At 39.6% G+C, this 18,838-nt stretch overlaps 1 protein-coding gene across 3 annotated transcripts in view; it reads right to left on the reverse strand.

The window, feature by feature from the left end:
* Positions 1 to 18,838, reverse strand: part of SMIM14 (small integral membrane protein 14) — a 43,620-nt gene that overhangs the window by 23,105 nt on the left and 1,677 nt on the right. For all 3 annotated transcript variants that reach the window (XM_074866018.1, XM_074866019.1, XM_074866020.1), the window contains exon 2: positions 5,113 to 5,223. In XM_074866018.1, coding sequence (XP_074722119.1) covers positions 5,113 to 5,187 — 75 coding nt within the window. In that variant the 5' untranslated portion in view covers positions 5,188 to 5,223. The remainder of the gene's footprint in view (positions 1 to 5,112; positions 5,224 to 18,838) is intronic.

An 18,838-nucleotide genomic window follows, 5' to 3' on the forward strand; every position in this document is an offset into this window, starting at 1 on the left:
CTTCAGGTTGTCAAGTCAGACTTTTTGATGTCCTTCTGACCTCGGCACAGCAGCGTCATTCAAATTTCCCATACAGCTCTTAACAGAAATTCTGCATATTTGAATACGTATTTTTAACTCTACATGTAATAGCCGTAACTGAATACACCATGTCTTCTTCATTAGCAGAAGCCTGAATTCTTATCAGTGTTGTTCTATACAGGTATAAACAAATTAGTCTGTAAAATTAGTTTACTTTTAACGCGAATGCAAGTTATTAAAGTCTACATCAATCATTGGGTTTTTGCACAATGTCATTACTGGACTGAAGAAACCTAAGAGTACATTTCCACATGGGGCATCTCTTATAATTACATTGTTATTCTGTTAAATTTGATCTTAACTCTGAACTTCTGGATTTACAATGCTCGGTCTGGAGATAATTAAAACCATCTTGTTATCCAATTTGCTTCAAAATCCTGATAAGTAGTTTTAAGAGTCGGTCAGAAGATCAGCATTGTCTCAACACTGTCATCAGGGACATGGACAATGAGGTACCCGACAACAGCCTGTTTGGAACACAGTTGCCAATCCCTGGAGTGGAATGCGGTGCAAAGGCTTCTGAATACAGAACTGTGTGGCACAGCGAGTGCTGTGCTGTTCTCCCGAGTACTGAACCGTGTGGTGCAGGGAGTGCAGTGCTGTTCTTCGGTGCCTGAGCCGTGTAGTACAAAGAGTGTTGTGCTATTGCTCAGTACCTGGGCCTAGCCGGAGCTGTCAGAGATAACCACATAGCCACTGTCAGAAAAGATGGATCGCAACTGTTGCCATAACATCGATGAAGAAATCATGAACTTTAGATGAACTTTGCTTCATTATAATACCAAAACACACCTCCTGGTCGAAGGTTACCCGCCTCCAAGACTGACCACACCTCGGACACTCCCCCTGCACATGCATGATGGCCTTGCTCGAGAAGGGTGGAGATATGATAATTGAATTCTAAGAAGGGCGGAGACCCCTGAGGCAGAGGTGGAGCAAGGTGTGTTACTAAGCATAAAAGATGACTTCTGGACAACGAAAATTGGAAGCTTCCCCACCAAGGATCACGACAATCGACGCAGCATCAGCTGGACCCGGGACCGTTAGGACATCGTGAGATCAGTGGTGGTAGCTATAACCCCTCTCCCTCCTCTCTCTAAACTTAACTTTACTTCCTCCTTTCTTTCACCCATCTCTAACTATCGCGTGCCGCTTCACGGGCAACACAATAAAGTTTTACTGTTTGATTACTGCTATCCCCTTTGGTGTTGGTCGCCTTAATTTTGCACTTTCGAGATCGTGGTAAATGAACCATCACGAGTCCACCGAGTGGACTGTGACAGTAGTCCCAGCTATAACACCATTCAAATGTGCTCTGGTGTGTTTTATACCTATCTAGGTTAAAAAGAATCAACAATTAAGTAGGTATAGGGAACCATTCTGGTTGGTTATTATCCAAGCATGCTTGGATATTTTTTCTCCCCCTCAGGATGAACAACTACAGAATGCCTAGCTTTCTTATAACACAATGGTTTTGGAGTAAAGGTTTTGAGGATCCAACTTTCAGAGTTAGTGGGCAGCCAGTCTCCATTCAGACTTGTGGGTTTCAGCAACTCTGAGAACCAGTGTCCAAGGGTTCCTTTTAAAACAAATAGTAAAATTCCTGTTTGCTTATGTTGTGTAAGATTGAGTGACAAAACAGCAGCTTAGAAAGCAAACTCTTACTGAAGCTTAAAAATTACGTATGTAATAATGGAAGTTCAGCAAGTCTCTGGCTAAAATCATGCAACAGGTTACTTGAGGATAGTCTGGCTGCTGACTGTGATTTTTTAGACTTTTCCTTTCTAGATTCTGACAAATTATCCTAGCTAGTGATTAGTTCTTATAAATATTTAGGAGCATCTGTTTTGCTTTTTAGGATAGATGAAATCTGGCATTTCCCCTTACTCCTCACAGTTTCAAGTGCTAATTGGTATGAATTGGAAGCTGGACACTGAGCAATAAACTCCATTCCTGCAACTACACGTGAACACCGTTAGACCAGTCTTGGCGACTGCCCAAGAGTGTGCACCTATGATGTGCTCTATTTACATTCACAATACAGGAACTAGTGTGCGCCTCCAGATGATCCATTTGCAACCACCTTACACTGTACAGAGAAGCCCAGGAACAAAATCTCACAGATCTTTGCAGCACTTCTTCTGACTCTGGACACAACTCACCTACATCATTCATACCTAGAATCCTCCAGCCACAACACAAAGAGAACTGGCTGACTGCTGACACTGCCTGTTAGTATCTTCTAACAAAAAAGTAAAAGATAAAAAATGCTGAATGAGGGATTAAAGTCTGAACTGTACTGGTTCAGATTTGCATCTGACAAGTCTCAAAAGGCAGCCAACATGCATCCTCCTTTCTCCCTCCCAACTTCCTCTGTCACCACTTTAGCATGTGTCTAGAAGCCTCAAGGTCCAGAATCAACGTGACTGTGGGATATGGCACAAATGTCATGTTGAGGACAAGAAGAAAATCCTTCTTGGGAAAGAACATGTGTATGAGCGTCCATATGGGGGTAGCAGGGAGACCTCAAAATATTTTGAAATTGTGCCTCTGGGAAGCACGAGCTAGGATGGCTGGGCCCTGATGTAAAGGCTCCACAGAAGAGACAACTGTTCTCCACAGAAGCCTCAATTTTCTACACCCTTGTGCCAACAGCACTGACCTTTAAACAGTGCACAAGTAGACTGAAGGATGTGATTACACCCCTGTACTCAGCACTTTAAACCCATATCTGGAATACTGCATCCAGTCTCGAGTCCCCTACACAAGACACATTTACAGACTGAAGTGAATTCAGCAGGGTGTCACCAGGGGCTGAAGCACTTGCCCTGTAAGGAGAGGCTAGGGGAGCTGGGCTTGTTCCGCCCAGAAAAGGGATGGTTTTGAGTGGATCCAACAGCAGCCCCCCAGTACTTACAAGGAAGTTACTGAGAGGACAGAGATGGGCTCTTCACAGCGCTGTACGGCAGAGGGTATGATACATTCAACCAAAACAGTGGATGGAAAAAATTTCTACCAAAAGGACTGTCAAACATTGGAGCAGGTTGCTCCAAGAGGCTATGGAATTGCTATCCTTGAAGATTTTCAAGACTCATCTGGAATAAAAGCCCTGAATGACCTGGTCAGAATTCACTGTGGAACTTGCTCTGAGCAGGAGGTTGGCCTAGATGACCTTCTGAAGCCCCTTCCACCCTGAACAGTCCTGGTAACACCAGCGAATGGGCACACATTCGTTTCACCTCTTGCACCTCCATCCCCCAAACAAGCCTGTTGCCTGTTCAGCAATAAACGTGAGTCAACCTCTAATGACTTGTATCAAAAGAGCAATGGCTTGCACCACACCTGGGAACTACCAAAGGGAAATTCTGTCAGGCCCATAAAGCACATGGAATTGGCTATGCAGACATGCTCTATTTGTCCAATGTCATTTTGGACTTTGGTGCAGCTGGCCACTACATGGATCTGGGCTGTCTGGCAACTCCAGCTTTGATGCTTAGCCCAAGGGTCTCATGGTCTGTGAGATGACACATACTTGCCATTTCCTCTGGTTGATGTGGGGGATCATTTTGCCTTCTGCTGAAATCACTGATGTAGCCCTCCCATTGAGAGAACCCGGTCTGGGGTATTTTGTCTCCCAGTGTGGCCTGTGTGTTTTTGAGGAGGCATTCCATGTGCACAGGCCCAGGGGTGCAATGTGAGAACATGATGGCACAGGTTCTGCAGTGCTGCGTTATGGACATGTGTGGTGAACTCTGCTTACTCTGAGCAGAGTAAATCTGGAAAATGGGGTCAGTCAAGCTCCCTGAGAGCACACACAGGTACAGCATCTGCCTGGCTTTAGGTTCTTCCCCTGACACTCCAGATGAGATAGCGTAATAATGCACTCCAAGGCTGATAAAAGGTGGACGCTCAGGATTTTATATTCAGGGTGAAGCAGGACTACATGAGCATAACCTACATTTGCAAGAACAAGCTATATATACTCCTTACAAAGTGCTGTTTAAAACAAGTTTGTTCTTTTGTGGATGTATGCATGTGGAAGTGGTTTTATTTTAAGGGCAAGCACATAAATTGATTCTTTATTCCTAGACATACATTCTTTGGGGACTTATACATTAGCCCTACTCTTATCATAGGCTAGTGAATGACATGTTTTCCTGATAGCCTTCCTAAAATACTGATAAGAAACCTCTTGAAGAAGGGCCTGATCCTAGAGAGGATGCTCTTCACACATACTGCCTTGCATGGTTATATACTCAGTACCTTAGGCCCTAAAAAACAAAATTGGATAAAAACAAATTCATGAAAATCAACAAGGGGAAGTGTATGAAATGAAGCTGATGTACAATGTGATCTTAGAAAAGTTTAACCAAATTAGAGTTCTAATCAAGTTCACCTAATTGCTCACAGTTCACAATTATTAGTGTTATTTAAAAAAAAATATACTTTTACTTAGGAAAAAAATAGCACTTTGTAGGTTTTTCTTCAATGGACAGTGAACTAAGTTCCATACAGAAGCAAAGAATCATTGCTATTTTACAGGTGACAGTTACAGCAATGCAAAATAACTTGCTTGAAGTTGCTCAACCATATCAATGACGTAGCAAGAAAGAGAATTCATAACTCAAAATCACTGGATACTCAACTTCAGAATTTTTTAAAGCTTAGTTTTAAAAATTTGACATTATTATCTTGCCATATAAGTACATGGAACTTCATTATGTGTGGTATCACCTTGAACTTGAAGAGTTTGCAGAGAAGAGTTTGGTTTTAGGCAGACTAAAAAAGGGTTACAAAGAAACATTTCAATAGAAACACTGTCAATGCTGTCAAAATGCAGCCCTGGGAAATAAACAGCAAGCTATCATTTTTATTAACTATTCAAAAGTTCATCAGAAAGTCAGATACACAGGTTCTAACTATTCACACAACTGAATAAGCAGAATCAAAAGCATCAGTAACTGCAAATCTGCAAGAGCTGAAATAATGTCTGAATGACCACCCTTCCAAATATCGTCATGTTATCCTTACCAGATTAATCAGTCTTCTCATTGCATGTTCATGCGAGCAAATGCATTCACAAGGATCAAATCCACCTTCTGCCATGGCTCTCTGGATAAACCTGAACTTGTCTGTGAACACCTAAGAAGAATAAGAATAAAAGGACAATGAACTCTTTTTCAACTGACCTTATTTTCAAGAGACTCACACATCAAGTTTCAGTTCACTTAATGCCAGGGTGAAAAGGCAAAACAAAGCAGGGTAATCCTATTATTCCTTTGGCAGCATGAAAGAAGAAGTCTGGTATGTGCAGTTACATTTTGATGTTGCTGAAAGCAGTGTCTCACACAGGCTTCCTTAGAGAGACAATTTTTTTGCAAGAATTTGTGTGTCTCCCCTGGGTTTTCGCACATACCACAATGAAATCCTAACAAACAAGAACCACAAAGATTAAATTCTGGTCTCTTATCTGCATAGTGGGACTCTTAAGTGTATGAACATAGTTTGAAAAGTCAGGGGAACTTGTACTCCTAAACCCTAACAAACTGCTGGCATTCTCCCTCTGGATCAATGTACAGGAAAATAATTTAAATCCCAGTAAGTCCTTTGCTAAAGGGAGGAACAATCATCCTTATTGTATAATGAAAGCAAGCAGCAGGGGTGCAAAAGTGGATGTACTTGGAAACACTTTAAAAATGGAGCTACACACACACTAATTTTAGATCAAAGAAGTAGGTCATTCACTTAGCAATACAGAAAGTTCAAAGAAGCTGTAATGGACATGGTGGGGAATAAATTCTAGGTTATTTGCCTGCTAAAACCACTTACACTGGATACATCAAGCGTATCTTTACTATTTATGAATAGCTTTCTCGGTGACTTAACTGATAGTCAAAATGGGTAGCAGATTGCAAGGCACTTCTACCCTTGTGGTCAAATCAGGGATTGATTTCTCTCAAATGAGCACTCTTACAATCTATTATTAGAACAGTTCTGCATAATGATACTTTCAAAATATTTTTGTTAACTTGGCATCAATAAAGCTGGATTCAGACTGTGTTTGTGTTGCACACACTGGGGCCCTAATATGAGATAACTGGCAAGCTTAATAATGCCACAGCACAGAGCAGATGACCCTCTCAATTTCCTAAAACAAGCAGTTTAAGAAGGCGACAGCCATTTGATAAGGGTGTGCTGAATCAACAGATGTGCTCTGCAGTCATCACCTATAAAAACTTACAGCCTTGATCTTACATAAGCATTTCAATGTTTTAACCTCACTAGGAGAAAGAGGAAAAACCCACATAAGGTACCTTCATTCAACAGAATGTATCACCACAATAGATCTTCCCTCTCGGGGGAAGACAGAGATAGAAAAAAGAAAACACATTTCAGAAGTCCTTCCTCTGTCAATGTCTACCACTCTTCTGCATTATCCTCTGCCATGGTGGAGAGAGCCAGATGGTAAGAGATATCCATATCTTCATTACACAGTCTGAACATCAGTGCCCTTAGTCTGCTAGGGTCTCCACTTTTTAAAAAGAATACTGAAAACAAGCTTAAAAAATAATTTTGAAGGAATGGAAGAAAGGCTTCTTGCCGAGACACTAAGAAAGAGTAATCTGGCAATGTAGTGAGAAGAAGACTGAGAGATGACTTGATTATGTAGCGTACAAGTACCTTGGCATAGAAAAATAAACCTGAGAAGTTCTTTAATGAAGAGGTGATCAAGAACCAATGACTAGAAGCTGTAATCAACCAAATTCAAAAGAGAAGAAATGCATACATTTTTACCATTACACTGACTAGTGCAACAAACTGCCTAAGAAGGGGTGTATTCCCCATCCTTCAATGGATTCAGACATGCTTCAGCCAAATACAGGTCATTGAGTAAAGTACAGAAGCACCCAAGTTTAGACATAATATTCTCCAATATCCAGATGATCTAATGATTCCTTCTGAGAGTTAATTATAAAGCTACTACACTAACTTTCGTGAAATTATCTCAGAACCACTAGAACTGCACGACAGCAATAGAAGAAATTCTTTAACTACACAAGCTCCCTGGATGATATACCGCGCCAACCAGAATAGCCTTTCTAAAACCATCTTAGCATGAGGAACAGGTAAAAGCACTGATTGCTAAATAGTGCAAAACAGTTTCTCTGGACATAATGCTGACATCCAAAAGAATGTATCTGAACCAGTAAAGTTGCAAAACAATATTTAATTGTAACTTGAAAGAATTTAGGAGTCAGTAACACATAGTAATGTCACAGCAATGAACAGAGGAGTATTTATACATGACTACAAGAAATCAAATCATCATGTAAGAGTCATCACCAATGAAACCAGGCTAACATTCTTTGTAGAGCATATAACTGAAAAAGATTAGACAATAAACAGGGAAAATTAATCTGTCATATAACATCATAAATTTAAGTGGATGTGCGCTAGAAGGAATTTACCCCAAGGCATCCGAATTGTACATGAGAAATTACCTTAATGAGCTAAAATAACACAGAACACCTGTCATCAAGTAAAATGCCATCCAAACTTTCAACAAAAGATCCCTTGCAAGCTGTCTCACCTTCACATGATGCTGAAAGGAATAATCCTTTATCTTTCCTTCCTCCAAGCCCATAACAAGCTCTTTCACCAGCAAAGGTCCTAAGATGGACCATCTATTTTGGGAACAGCATTAGGTTTTCCCCTGATGAAGATACTTTAAAAAAAAAAAAAAAACAAACCCAAACCACAACAGGTTACTAATCCCCTTTATGCAATTATTTTTGCTGGGAACTGGAGGAAACAGAGATTTTATATGTTATAAAGGAGAGAGAACCAGTCCATACTATATGATGATTTTTACTTGTAAAATGACACTTTTGGGTCTGTATTCCTCATTAAAACATTCTTGGGTTAATAACTGTATTATTTGTAACACACTTTGAATGCATAAAGTACTAAATATCAACTAAGCTCTGTAATCAGATCCTTAAGTTTATTAATGCTTTGTGACCCTGTGTAAGATTTGGTAATAAGAGACTAGTATTTTTATATATCACAGAGCTGAATTCCTTGGCTCCACTGCATGCTCTTAAGCAGCCCGTTCCTATCAAAATCCTGTTCCAGAATTGCAATGTGTTTCCTGCCTGCCTCCCAGTACTTGCAATTGTCTGATCTCACGTCAGCGGTCTGCCCAGCTCTGTTAACTCGGTCTGCCCAGCTCTGACCTCTTTGCTGTGAGTCACACCAGCTCTCCACCTTTTGCAAATACAGTTCTTCTATATACAATCTATCACACAAAATGGGAGGATGTGCTCCATTCTTCTCCTTATGATCTGGAGGAAGAAAAAAAAGCTTGTTCTGTATGCCTTCCTGTTTATCATTACCTTGTTTTTCTTGGAACTGGTAAGACCACAGCAATCGGTAAGGGTGTGATGTCAAATATCTGCAAGTACTCTGACTGAGAGTTACTTTTACTCTACTTAAAATGACTGTATTTTGGTTTGGCCATATAACTGCTAACACAGTATTTAATTCACAGGGTTTACAAACAGCTGGAAGATACATTTGGTAAATATGCCAAAGCTCACACTGATAACAGCTGAGAAGGTATATATTATGACCTCTAGATCAAGCAAACTGATAGAGAGCATAATAAGGGAGAGAATTTGTAAACGTGGACAAATATGATATACCATCAAAGAGTCAGTATGACCTTTCCAGTGTAAAGAAGCCCACAGAAACAATCATGAACACTACTACCATAATTAAAATATTGTAGTCAGAGCCAGAATTACTGTAATTTGGGAGCAAAGTGGAGGATGGTGTCTGATGATTTAAGAAATAAAAGCCCACCATTACCTTTTGATTTGAGCATCTATTTGAAATTGTAGGCAATGAAGCCACACTGAAAAATATTTCTAGTCTGTCATGATTTAAAAAATAGCATTCTCAGTTATAGTAATTATTGCAAATTGTTTCTTCTTTTATTATCTTCCCCAATCCCAGACCTACAGCTGTGTATTATATTTTATACACCCTACTATCAAAAAAGCAATCTTTATGTCTACAATCCGATTGGGTTTTTGTACCTGGAGACTCTTATGTATTTTAAATTATTGCAATGACTATACATTATTTCCCAATTCAGCAGCACCTCTCCCGAGTAAATAGCCTGCAGCTGGTGAGCTCTGGAAGACAGAAATTATACGCTGCCTCTCTCCACCCTAATCATTACAAAACTGAATTCCTTTCTAGCATGAAGGCAAACAAGAAGTTTGACAATTTTCCATGTGCTGGATGCCCTCCAATGTGACTCCAAAAAGATGCTGATTAGCAAGATTGTCAAAGTGCACATATTGGTGATCTCTACTCCTTGATATAAAGGAGTGTGTAAAAATATTTATAATTCCAGTACTCAAAGAAACATTCACTCTCTACGATACATAAATCAGAGTCACTCCAGATTTACCACGGACTAAACCTGGCATCTGCAGCATCAAAACTCTAAACCCACTAACTCTTATCTTTCCTGGATCCAGGCATTTTTAAAATGTAGACTATCACACACACAATACATACAATGGCTGAAGATTTGCTCTGCTAAGAACTATTTTTGCTGTGTTGCTATCTTCTTGAAGGTTGAAGGTAAGAAATACTTGGGAGCAAAATACCTCACCATACAGCAGACAAGTAACAGAATCTTTCCACGTTAAAGAGAAACAAAACCCTATTCAGCTCCTCGTTACAGTTTTTCAGCCAACTGCAATAACTCAAAGCACAATTGTCAAATATCTCTAAGAGGCCATAAATTTAATTTTGCTTCTGAGTTCAGTTTGAGAGAAGTGCAGCAGAGCAAATGAAAATATGTATATAATTTAAAATAAAAATGTAGAAAGAAAGCAAATTACTTGTTATGCCTCTGCAGGCATTCTGAAAAATGATAAAGGGCTACAATAGCAAAAGTCATACAACACACAGAGCATGAACAATTCACTGCCCCAAAGATAAAATGTTCATTTTATCTTACTGTCAGAGCAGAAACCCTCTCTCCTATACTCTTCCATGATCTCCTAAAGGATCCAGGTTTCCATGAAAAGGAGTTGTTCTCCTACCTTTTTACCTGCACTTTAGCCCTTTTAGTGTCCATGTTTTCTTGTAATATCTGACCCTTTCTGTAATTATTTTCTTCACAGCATGCCCCAAGTTCAGTTCTTCTGTATAATCTTACCCATCTCCAAATGGCCTCCAAGCATTCTCTTCTAGCATCTAAAACATCCTGTACCTTGGCCTCGCATAGCAATCCTGCACATGAAATCCTGTCCCAGAGAAACTACCAGGCACTGGGGCTGTGTGACCATAGTACCAATTAACCCAGGGAGTAGAAATTTGCTTCAGTTAAAGCAAGAAGAGACTGCTGAGATCAGCTCCTCATAAAGCTCCTGATCACTGCTTTTATAGGACTCTTTATCCTCCTCCTTGGCAACTCTGTCCCCCTGGGTACCATTAGCGCTCCAGGGGCAACTGGCACCTCAGCTGACTCATTACTAGGCACTTCAAAACGCCTCTGGTACAAGTGGTTACTCCAAAATCTGTTTCTAATCCTGCCTCTTCTAGCGACTGGACTCACTGAACCCTGCCTAGTCACACAAAGTCCAAGTCAACATCAATTAACTGCACAGTGAAATAATAAATAAAGATATCTGTAGTAGGGCAATACTGCTTACCAATGACCAAAGGAGCCTAAATACTCAAATCCAGTGAATCCCAGCCAAACTCTAAATTGTCTGTATTTGTTATACAACGCATTGTCCTGTTGATTTCCATCTTCTGTAATATTTGTACTTCATGCACATCCACAATCCTGAGTGTTTTGTTAGTCTTACGATGAACTACCTACATTCAACTCACCAGCCTATCATTTAACTTCCTATTATTTCAGTCGTACAGCTAAACTTTGTAAGACAGGCCAAGGAATTTTATCCACTGATCTCTGCATCACGTTTCTCTTCAGGCTGGGTTAGAGCATAGAGGGGGAAAATAAAATGAATGGATTTGGGATTTCTCTCTTAAAAAAAACAAACCAGAGATACGCATAGATAAGACTGGCTGATTTTACCCACAAAGATCTTTGTGAAACTTTGAGCTTTTCAACTGCTGCTACCAGAAATCCAGCACATTCCCTATCACCAGAGCAATATTAAGGAGGAACAAGGCAGAAATGGTAACAGACCCATTAAAAAAGTAAAGGAAGGGAATAACTAAATACAGGATAAAACTACAGGACCGTGTAAGAAAACAAAAGCGTTTGTAGTTAAATAGGGAAGAAACATCACAAAAAGAACTACAGAAATAGGGAGAAAATAAAAAGAAAAATAAGCAGTACTTTAAAATAAATAAATGTTTATTTTATCTGAAGTTAATGGATGCACGATTCTAAGGCAACAAGGGAGGACACCGAACTAAATCAAAATTAATCCAGAAGCTAAGGGCCTGGCACAAGTAACCAGTGAAGGTGGTGTGCATATTTTATGCAAGAGTTTTACATTGTCAGGGTTATAGAACTGGCAAAAATAAGCTTTAAGATTTCTAAGGAAACTTCCTTTCCAAAGCAACTTCCTCTGTTCAAACAAGGCTAAAAATAGGTTCTGTAAAAAAGAAGAATCTTGTATACAAATTGATACTAATTAAAACATTCCAAGGATCTGTTCTCCCCTATTATTGTAATTTAGTTCAAGTAAATATTCCCTCATAGACCTTAAGTCTGAAACACTGCAACATTATACTTGACTTTTTTATAACTGTAATTTTTAATCCCTTTTACTAACAATGTAAGAGAAGCTCTCTCCCATCATCTCTTTCACACTTACAGCTCCATCCTACTTTTACTGAAACGAATACCAGCACTCCCATTGGCTTCAGTGGACCAGGATCCAGTAGTTCTGCAAGGTCACAGATATCTGGAGGACTACTGATGATCTTTTTCTACCAGGCCTCCTCCTGGGCATAAAATTGAATTTTCAGGACAAAAGAAAACCAACTGGCTGACTGGGCAGCAAAAGCAAAACAGCAGGCTATAAATGTGGGTCCTGCCAGGAGGAACGCTGCCACAGTAAAGTGTGGCTCCAATTACAGCTTTCTTCAACTAATTGTCCCAGTTCAGATCATCCATTTAGCTTTTCAGTGGAAAGAGCTGCAATGATTTTGATGGCTGATACAATACCCAAAGAGGGTTCCTAGTCCTAGCAACACTTTCAGAGTATAAAGCAATCCTCTCCACTCTCCTTATAATTTCAGGGGGGAGGGGCAGAAAGCAGCTGATTTTGTACTTGAAAGCATCAGCACGTCTCCCTGGACTTCCAGCTGTAGCCTAATGAGTTGGCAAGTGTATTTTTGCACTACAACTTTTCTCAGGATAATTAACAAGATCTAAAATGAACTTTACAATGCAGATTAAGCTAAGCCAGTTTGTTTCCTCATGAAAAAGTCAGTGCTTAATGATGCACACAGATGTAAGCAACTGGTGCTGTTCTTGTTGGTTTCAACAGAGTCATCAAGTCCAGTAGGAGCTCCACAAGAGAACTGCTCACCCAGCCACATCCTTCACATACTAGTGGGTAACTTTACTACCATCTCACAAATCATTTCGTAAGTAAATTACGAATTAATTTTCCAGTGTCATCCATCTGGTGCTTCTTACAAATGTTAATTTAATACAAACTGACTCCTTAAAAATAGGAGTAAAACCAAAGAAAATAAGAAACGCTGAGCCAGCCACTGAAGGATACTACAGTGACATGCCAAAATCAGGGAAGGAGCTTTTGAACAGGAACAGGCTCAGAGCTGAGAAGTAAGTGCTAAGGATCTTCCCTTTTTTTTTTTTTCTGATGGTCTCACAAGACTACTGGAGCACTGGTACATCCCTTGTCCCCACAGCATGAGTCCACCAGTGTGTGACCACCGCAACAACGTAAGCATTGCTGGGCCACTAGCATTTTCACCCCGATGCGGACATTTGGACTCACTCTAAGTGGGTCAGGAAATTCTTCTGGCGACTCTGCCAACAGCACTAGCACCTACAGCAGTGAAGCAGGAGCCAGAGCATGAAAACTTAAAGACTTATAATTATGGTCAAAGCCCTTTCACTGCCAAGCATTACAACTCCTCTCTTGCTGAAGTATGTGAAAAAGTTCATGCCACTTGAAAGGAATGGCAAGACCTAGTAGGAACCTGGTAGGAAACTTATTATTTGTGAACAAGACTAACCAAGGTTACAGGTATGCTGAGGTGCATCAGTTCAACACAGAATGGTGTATCAGGGAAATACAGATGACACAGATGCTTCTTTCAGTTTGATTAGGGCTTGTCAGTGTCAAGTACAACTCTCAGAGGACAGGAAACCACACATTAAACCCTCACACTGTGCCAGTACTGTTTCCCACCTTCCTTTTCATGGCCAGTCCCCAATATGTGAGGAGAGAGAGAGAGATTTCAGGCTTTAAGGCTACAAGGCTGATGTCAGTGATCAAAACTGAACTCCTCAAGGGAGCCAAATAAGACCCACCAAGATTAAAAAAAGCTATTTACTTATTCCCACGCAGGTGGCTTAACATTTCTTCTGGGCAGAACACTTGAAAAGCAGCTAATTATGCACATCCAGTCATGGACCAAAAAAGCAGTCCAGCTATTTTAGAATTCATTTACTGATATTTGATACAGAATGTTATTGCCAAACTCCAGCTGTCAGCATTTGGTCATCCTTTTGTTGAAATGATGATATTTTTCTGAAAGAAATCTCTTGGAATATGAAAGCTAATTAAGAGAAGATGTCAATGACACAGAACATTGTCCAAGAATAATACCCTCTTTCTGCTAAGCAAATGCTTCAGCTTTACTTTAGCATTTATTTCTGGTGTAGGAGACTGTGACAATGGTCTAGGACAACAAAATTATTCTTACTGCACCGAATGACTAATGGCTACTTAATCATTTTGTTTGACATCTGTTAATGCAAAAGGGTGGGCTATCCTCTGTAAAATTATTAACATGTTGCATTTCAACCAGTTTACAGAGCAAACTGGGAGCCCCCTCCTTTGGTCTTCAGTACGGCAAGAACTCTCATTAACTTGAATGGGATTTTCCACTTGAGTGCTAAGTAGAAGGGCCAGCTCCTAGGCAAATTTGCTTACTCTCCTGCTTTGGTTAGTGTCTCTGGCACTACAGACTGCCCCATTGCACGTGTCAGCATTCCTCTTCCCATTCCCCAGCAATAACTGCCAGTCCCCTAAATTCAGCACCCCTGCAGCTGTACGAGCGATGCACTACTGCTGCAAGCAACACATACGGAATCTGAAACCCCTGCCGAGAGCATTTCTGCACCAGCACTGTGAGGACACCGGTGCTGTGCCATGCCACTCAGGGCTACAGGCTTGTGTTGCAATGTTTTGGCTGGCCTGATTCTGAACAAGTGGCTACACACAAAAGAGGAACTGGCCTTCCAGGGAGCAGACTTTTGCAGGAAAACGAGAATAAAGGGTACTCCCTGCAGATGGAAAACGGTAGAGGTTAGCATCTTGCACCAGCCTCCCCATGGGAGTAGAACAGGGAAACCGACTTTGCTGTTGGTTACCCCACCCAAGAGATATTTTGCACTTAACTTGCAGGCTTCATAACACAAAGCTAATAATTTACTTTAAAAGACAAAGCATGGAAACAGAATATGTTCCTATAACAAACTGTCTAACTATCCATAAAGCAACCCTGCTCTTGTTCAACATCTCTGCTCTTGTTCCAAAATTTATGAATCAAGATTATGATTAATATGTTCAAATGTACCAAAGCAACCTGTGAGCTCAAAGCGGATCCGGCTTTAAAGCTCACCCAGCGAGGCTCAGGACTCAAACTCATGAACAAATTACCATGGTGTAACAAAGCCACTGCACAGCAGCTGAGCTGTGGCAACGGTCCCCGCACACGCTCTTAGCCCATGGGAACAGTGGGCAAACATGACTTTGCTTAGTCCGTAAGATAAAAAGGTTAAGCTTAGACCTTTCAGAGCTGCCCTGAGCTAATCATGAGCACCCAGGCAGTTACTGCAGCTTGGGTGGTCTGCAATAACTCATTATTTTGAAGTAATTTTTTTAGAGGGTCAATTATCCAGAAATTTTTAGACATTTCACCTCTTTGCAAAAATAAACATAAACAAATTCTCTTATTCATTCCTTTACAAAAATCTACAGTTTCAAAACAAGTAAAATTAAAGTTTTTCCAACCATATTGAGCCAGCATGTGCAGTCCTAAACCATAAACCATGAAGCTTTTTGAGACTCATTTATTAAGAGTACAATTGTTTAGATTGTAAAATACCTTACTAAATCTTTAAAACTGTAAAAATACACTATTCCTTAATGTTACTCCAATCACATACAAACACAAAATTATACTGAAGTTCTTTGGAATATTTTCATTATTTTTTTCTCCAGGGATGACATATGTTTCTAATAACTTGCCACTGAGCAAACAGATTTAGCAGGGTAGCAGCATGCTGAGAAAGATAGCAGGATTTTCAATTTTCAGATGAAAGCAGCTCTATTCCCTGGCAGCCCTACTCCTAACCCCTTTAGGCCAGATCAAATTTTATCTGAAGCTAGCGGGTGCCTGTCTTTGACTTCAATGGAAGTTGAATCAGGTTTTCTACATACCTGCAGTAAACAATTTGAAGCTTATCAATTAGAATACTTTTAATCAGTACTTATACCAGAGGGAATGTAGCAATTAACAGGATTTCTGGCCTTGGTTATTTACATATGCTTAGCTAAAAGACAACCCAGTTTTTACCAGAGAGTAATATCCATCTAATTCAACAGACTCACAGACTACTTTAGATTATCAAAAGGAAAGTGCTATGCAAATTATACAAGTCTCCCCTGCACCTACTAGCAACAGATTTTTAAATCTATTACATAAATTTACACAAGGAAAATCTATGGCACTATTTCAGACAAGGATTAGTTTGCAACGTGCATCTCACCTTTGGCTCCACAGTTTTCCCACAGGAAAGAAAGTATTTTTCATCTTTAGACACTTTTGTTCTATGTACAATCCGTGGCTCAAGAAAAGTCTATGTACAAGAATATTTCTATATTTCATGGAGCTCTCAGATAAAAACTTTATCTAGTATTTTCAAACAGGGGTGCTTAATGAGAGGTGCCATCTACTCAGTCTCACATAGATGTGAAAGTGTTGAGCCCCTAGCGACACCATAACTACTTGCATGGGAATTCTTGTTAAACTAAGGCCACAGGAAGCTTTGTTTCACACTTGATTTAGTCCAACTATCTGAAGAGCTAAACCCCAATTTTATTCACATCTTCATGTAATTTCATTTGGACAGCTGTTTTTTCCCTAAACTAACTTTTTAATGCATGAAAACTGACATAAACTATTTCATTAAATTCTCTAAAAATATTGCCTTGCTAAAAATAAAGCTTTTATGATTAACTATCAGGAAATACACAAACATATACATGTGAATATACCAATAAGAGACCAAAGTTCTATTACTAGAGGTCTGTATTTGACAAAGATTCTACAAATAAAGCATTGCAGCTGCTTGTATCATGCAAATGGTTTGTGCCACATTTTTGTACAGCTTTTCTGTTCTTTCTGATAAAAATCTTTTCTTTCCTAGGAGAGCTCAGTGGTTTGGATCTGACATTTGTCTAGCAGTTTTATAAAGTAAGAATGAAACTATATTTAGTTCCAGAAAGCCATGGTTTTTAATGCGTGCAAAGCTGCAGAAGAATCAGAACTAATCTTAATGAGGAAAACTTTTATCAAGTGTAATTCTATCTGTTCCCACCCAAATGGGACTAATTTGTTCCATTATCTGTAAAAATACCAGCTAGACAATTTTAAAGCCTCTGAAGCATATTTGTTCAATTAATAACCATGCAAATGTACAACCACTGAATCATGCCAGAGGCTGCTCCCCAAGCATCTTCAAATCTTTCATGAAAAGCCATATCAATCATCACTAACGGATCTTTCTCTTGCCACAGCCCCAGCCAATATCGTGGACTAGGTGACAGGATGGAAAGAGGAGAGTAAGACCATACTTCTCCACTGTACTGCTGCTAAAGTCCAGCAGAAATAAGACTAACACAGCTAACACAGGCTGATCCTTCTTGTATCCCTGACTGTATTCCTTCATAATGAGGAGCTAAAGAGTCTTTCTTCAAATGAGGCTCCTGGGGAACGGGGGAAGCTAGCTGTTGGTGAGTCAAGGCATACAACCTGAAGGAGCTATTCTGGGAAAATAATTCCTTTTTTTTTTTTCCTGAACAAAGACTGCAAGATTTGGTTCTGCGGTATAATCTTACAAAGCTTTCTTAGCTTCCACTGTACTTATAGAGGACTTGGGAACACCTGGATCTTCCAAGAAGTACTCAGCATCTTGCAGAATCAGATGCCTCATTAACAACTAGATAGATCACTACATATTAATAAATTGAATCTATAACCTAGGAAGTTAAAACAGAAAGCACGTTTAACATCAAGTGTAATAGCATGTATGTAAATGCATGTAAGCAAAGCATGTATGTAATAGCATGTATGCAAAGCAGGCTCACGGACTCTCTGATTCGCTTCCCAAGCAGAATATGGACAGATGACATCAATTTTTCTACGTATAAATGCATGTGCCAAAATATTTTTGTATTTGTTGTGATGAGTAATCTGATAAATGTTCAAAACATACAGAGTAAGAATCTGATACTTGGTATTGTCAGAGCACTCTATACCTTCTCCATTTGTATGTGCTAATAAGAAGAGAAAGAGGATCTTGCTACTTTCATTGTACTGGCCCCATGAAGACTTGTGATGCTCTTATGCCCAATTCTGCTATGACAAACTTCAGCAGAGACCAAATTTGGTCTTTAAGAATGTATGTCAAGTACCTAAAATATCTAGGAGGGAAAATTCTGAAACATGAACATAGACTTTGTTTTATTACACATCTGTTATGCAAATAACATTCACACATCACTAATTCTTGTCTAAATATATAAAAGTAGAAAATGAGAAGTTAATAACAAAACAAGAAGTCAGTTAGAAACTAACTTTCTCTAAAACCAAATACCAACTTTTTGAAAGCAGGTACAATAGTTACCAAGCAATTAAAACCGTAATGCATTTAAAAATTGTTTTTATGTAGACTACTACTTCCTTAACAACTAGTGTATTATTCTTATTTTTCCCTTTGAACAAGGGAAGAACATGGACGGCAGAATGTTGCCCAGGTAACTGGGCCACGCACTTCAGACTTAATGGATTTGACTGTGGTTTGGGTAAGGTGCTGCAAAAGCATCAAAACGTGCATGGTATGAGGAATTTCATAGGACCACGTTCACTGTATTTATTTCTATAATCAGGAAAATAATATCCAGCTAGGCTAAAATAAGATCCACCCAGAGCTACAGAATGGTGGCTACCACCATCTCAGTTCCAAAGCAGACCCTCCTGGCTTATGGTCCCGAGTAAGACAGGGATGTCCCTGCCTGCCAGAGAAGCACACGTGACAATACTTTGTGGAATGACCAGTAAGACATCCAGGAGGGCTTTGCACTTGTTTAGCACCTTATAAAAAATGTTCTTAAATAACTTGAGATGCAGAACTCTATACCACTCTAGAGTTTGGCAAAAATTATAAATCTCTTATTTTACAAAATGGGGCAAAAAGAACCAAAGA

The sequence above is a fragment of the Strix uralensis genome, chromosome 4 (genome assembly GCF_047716275.1).
Source record: "Strix uralensis isolate ZFMK-TIS-50842 chromosome 4, bStrUra1, whole genome shotgun sequence".
Taxonomy (NCBI): Eukaryota; Metazoa; Chordata; class Aves; order Strigiformes; family Strigidae; genus Strix; species Strix uralensis.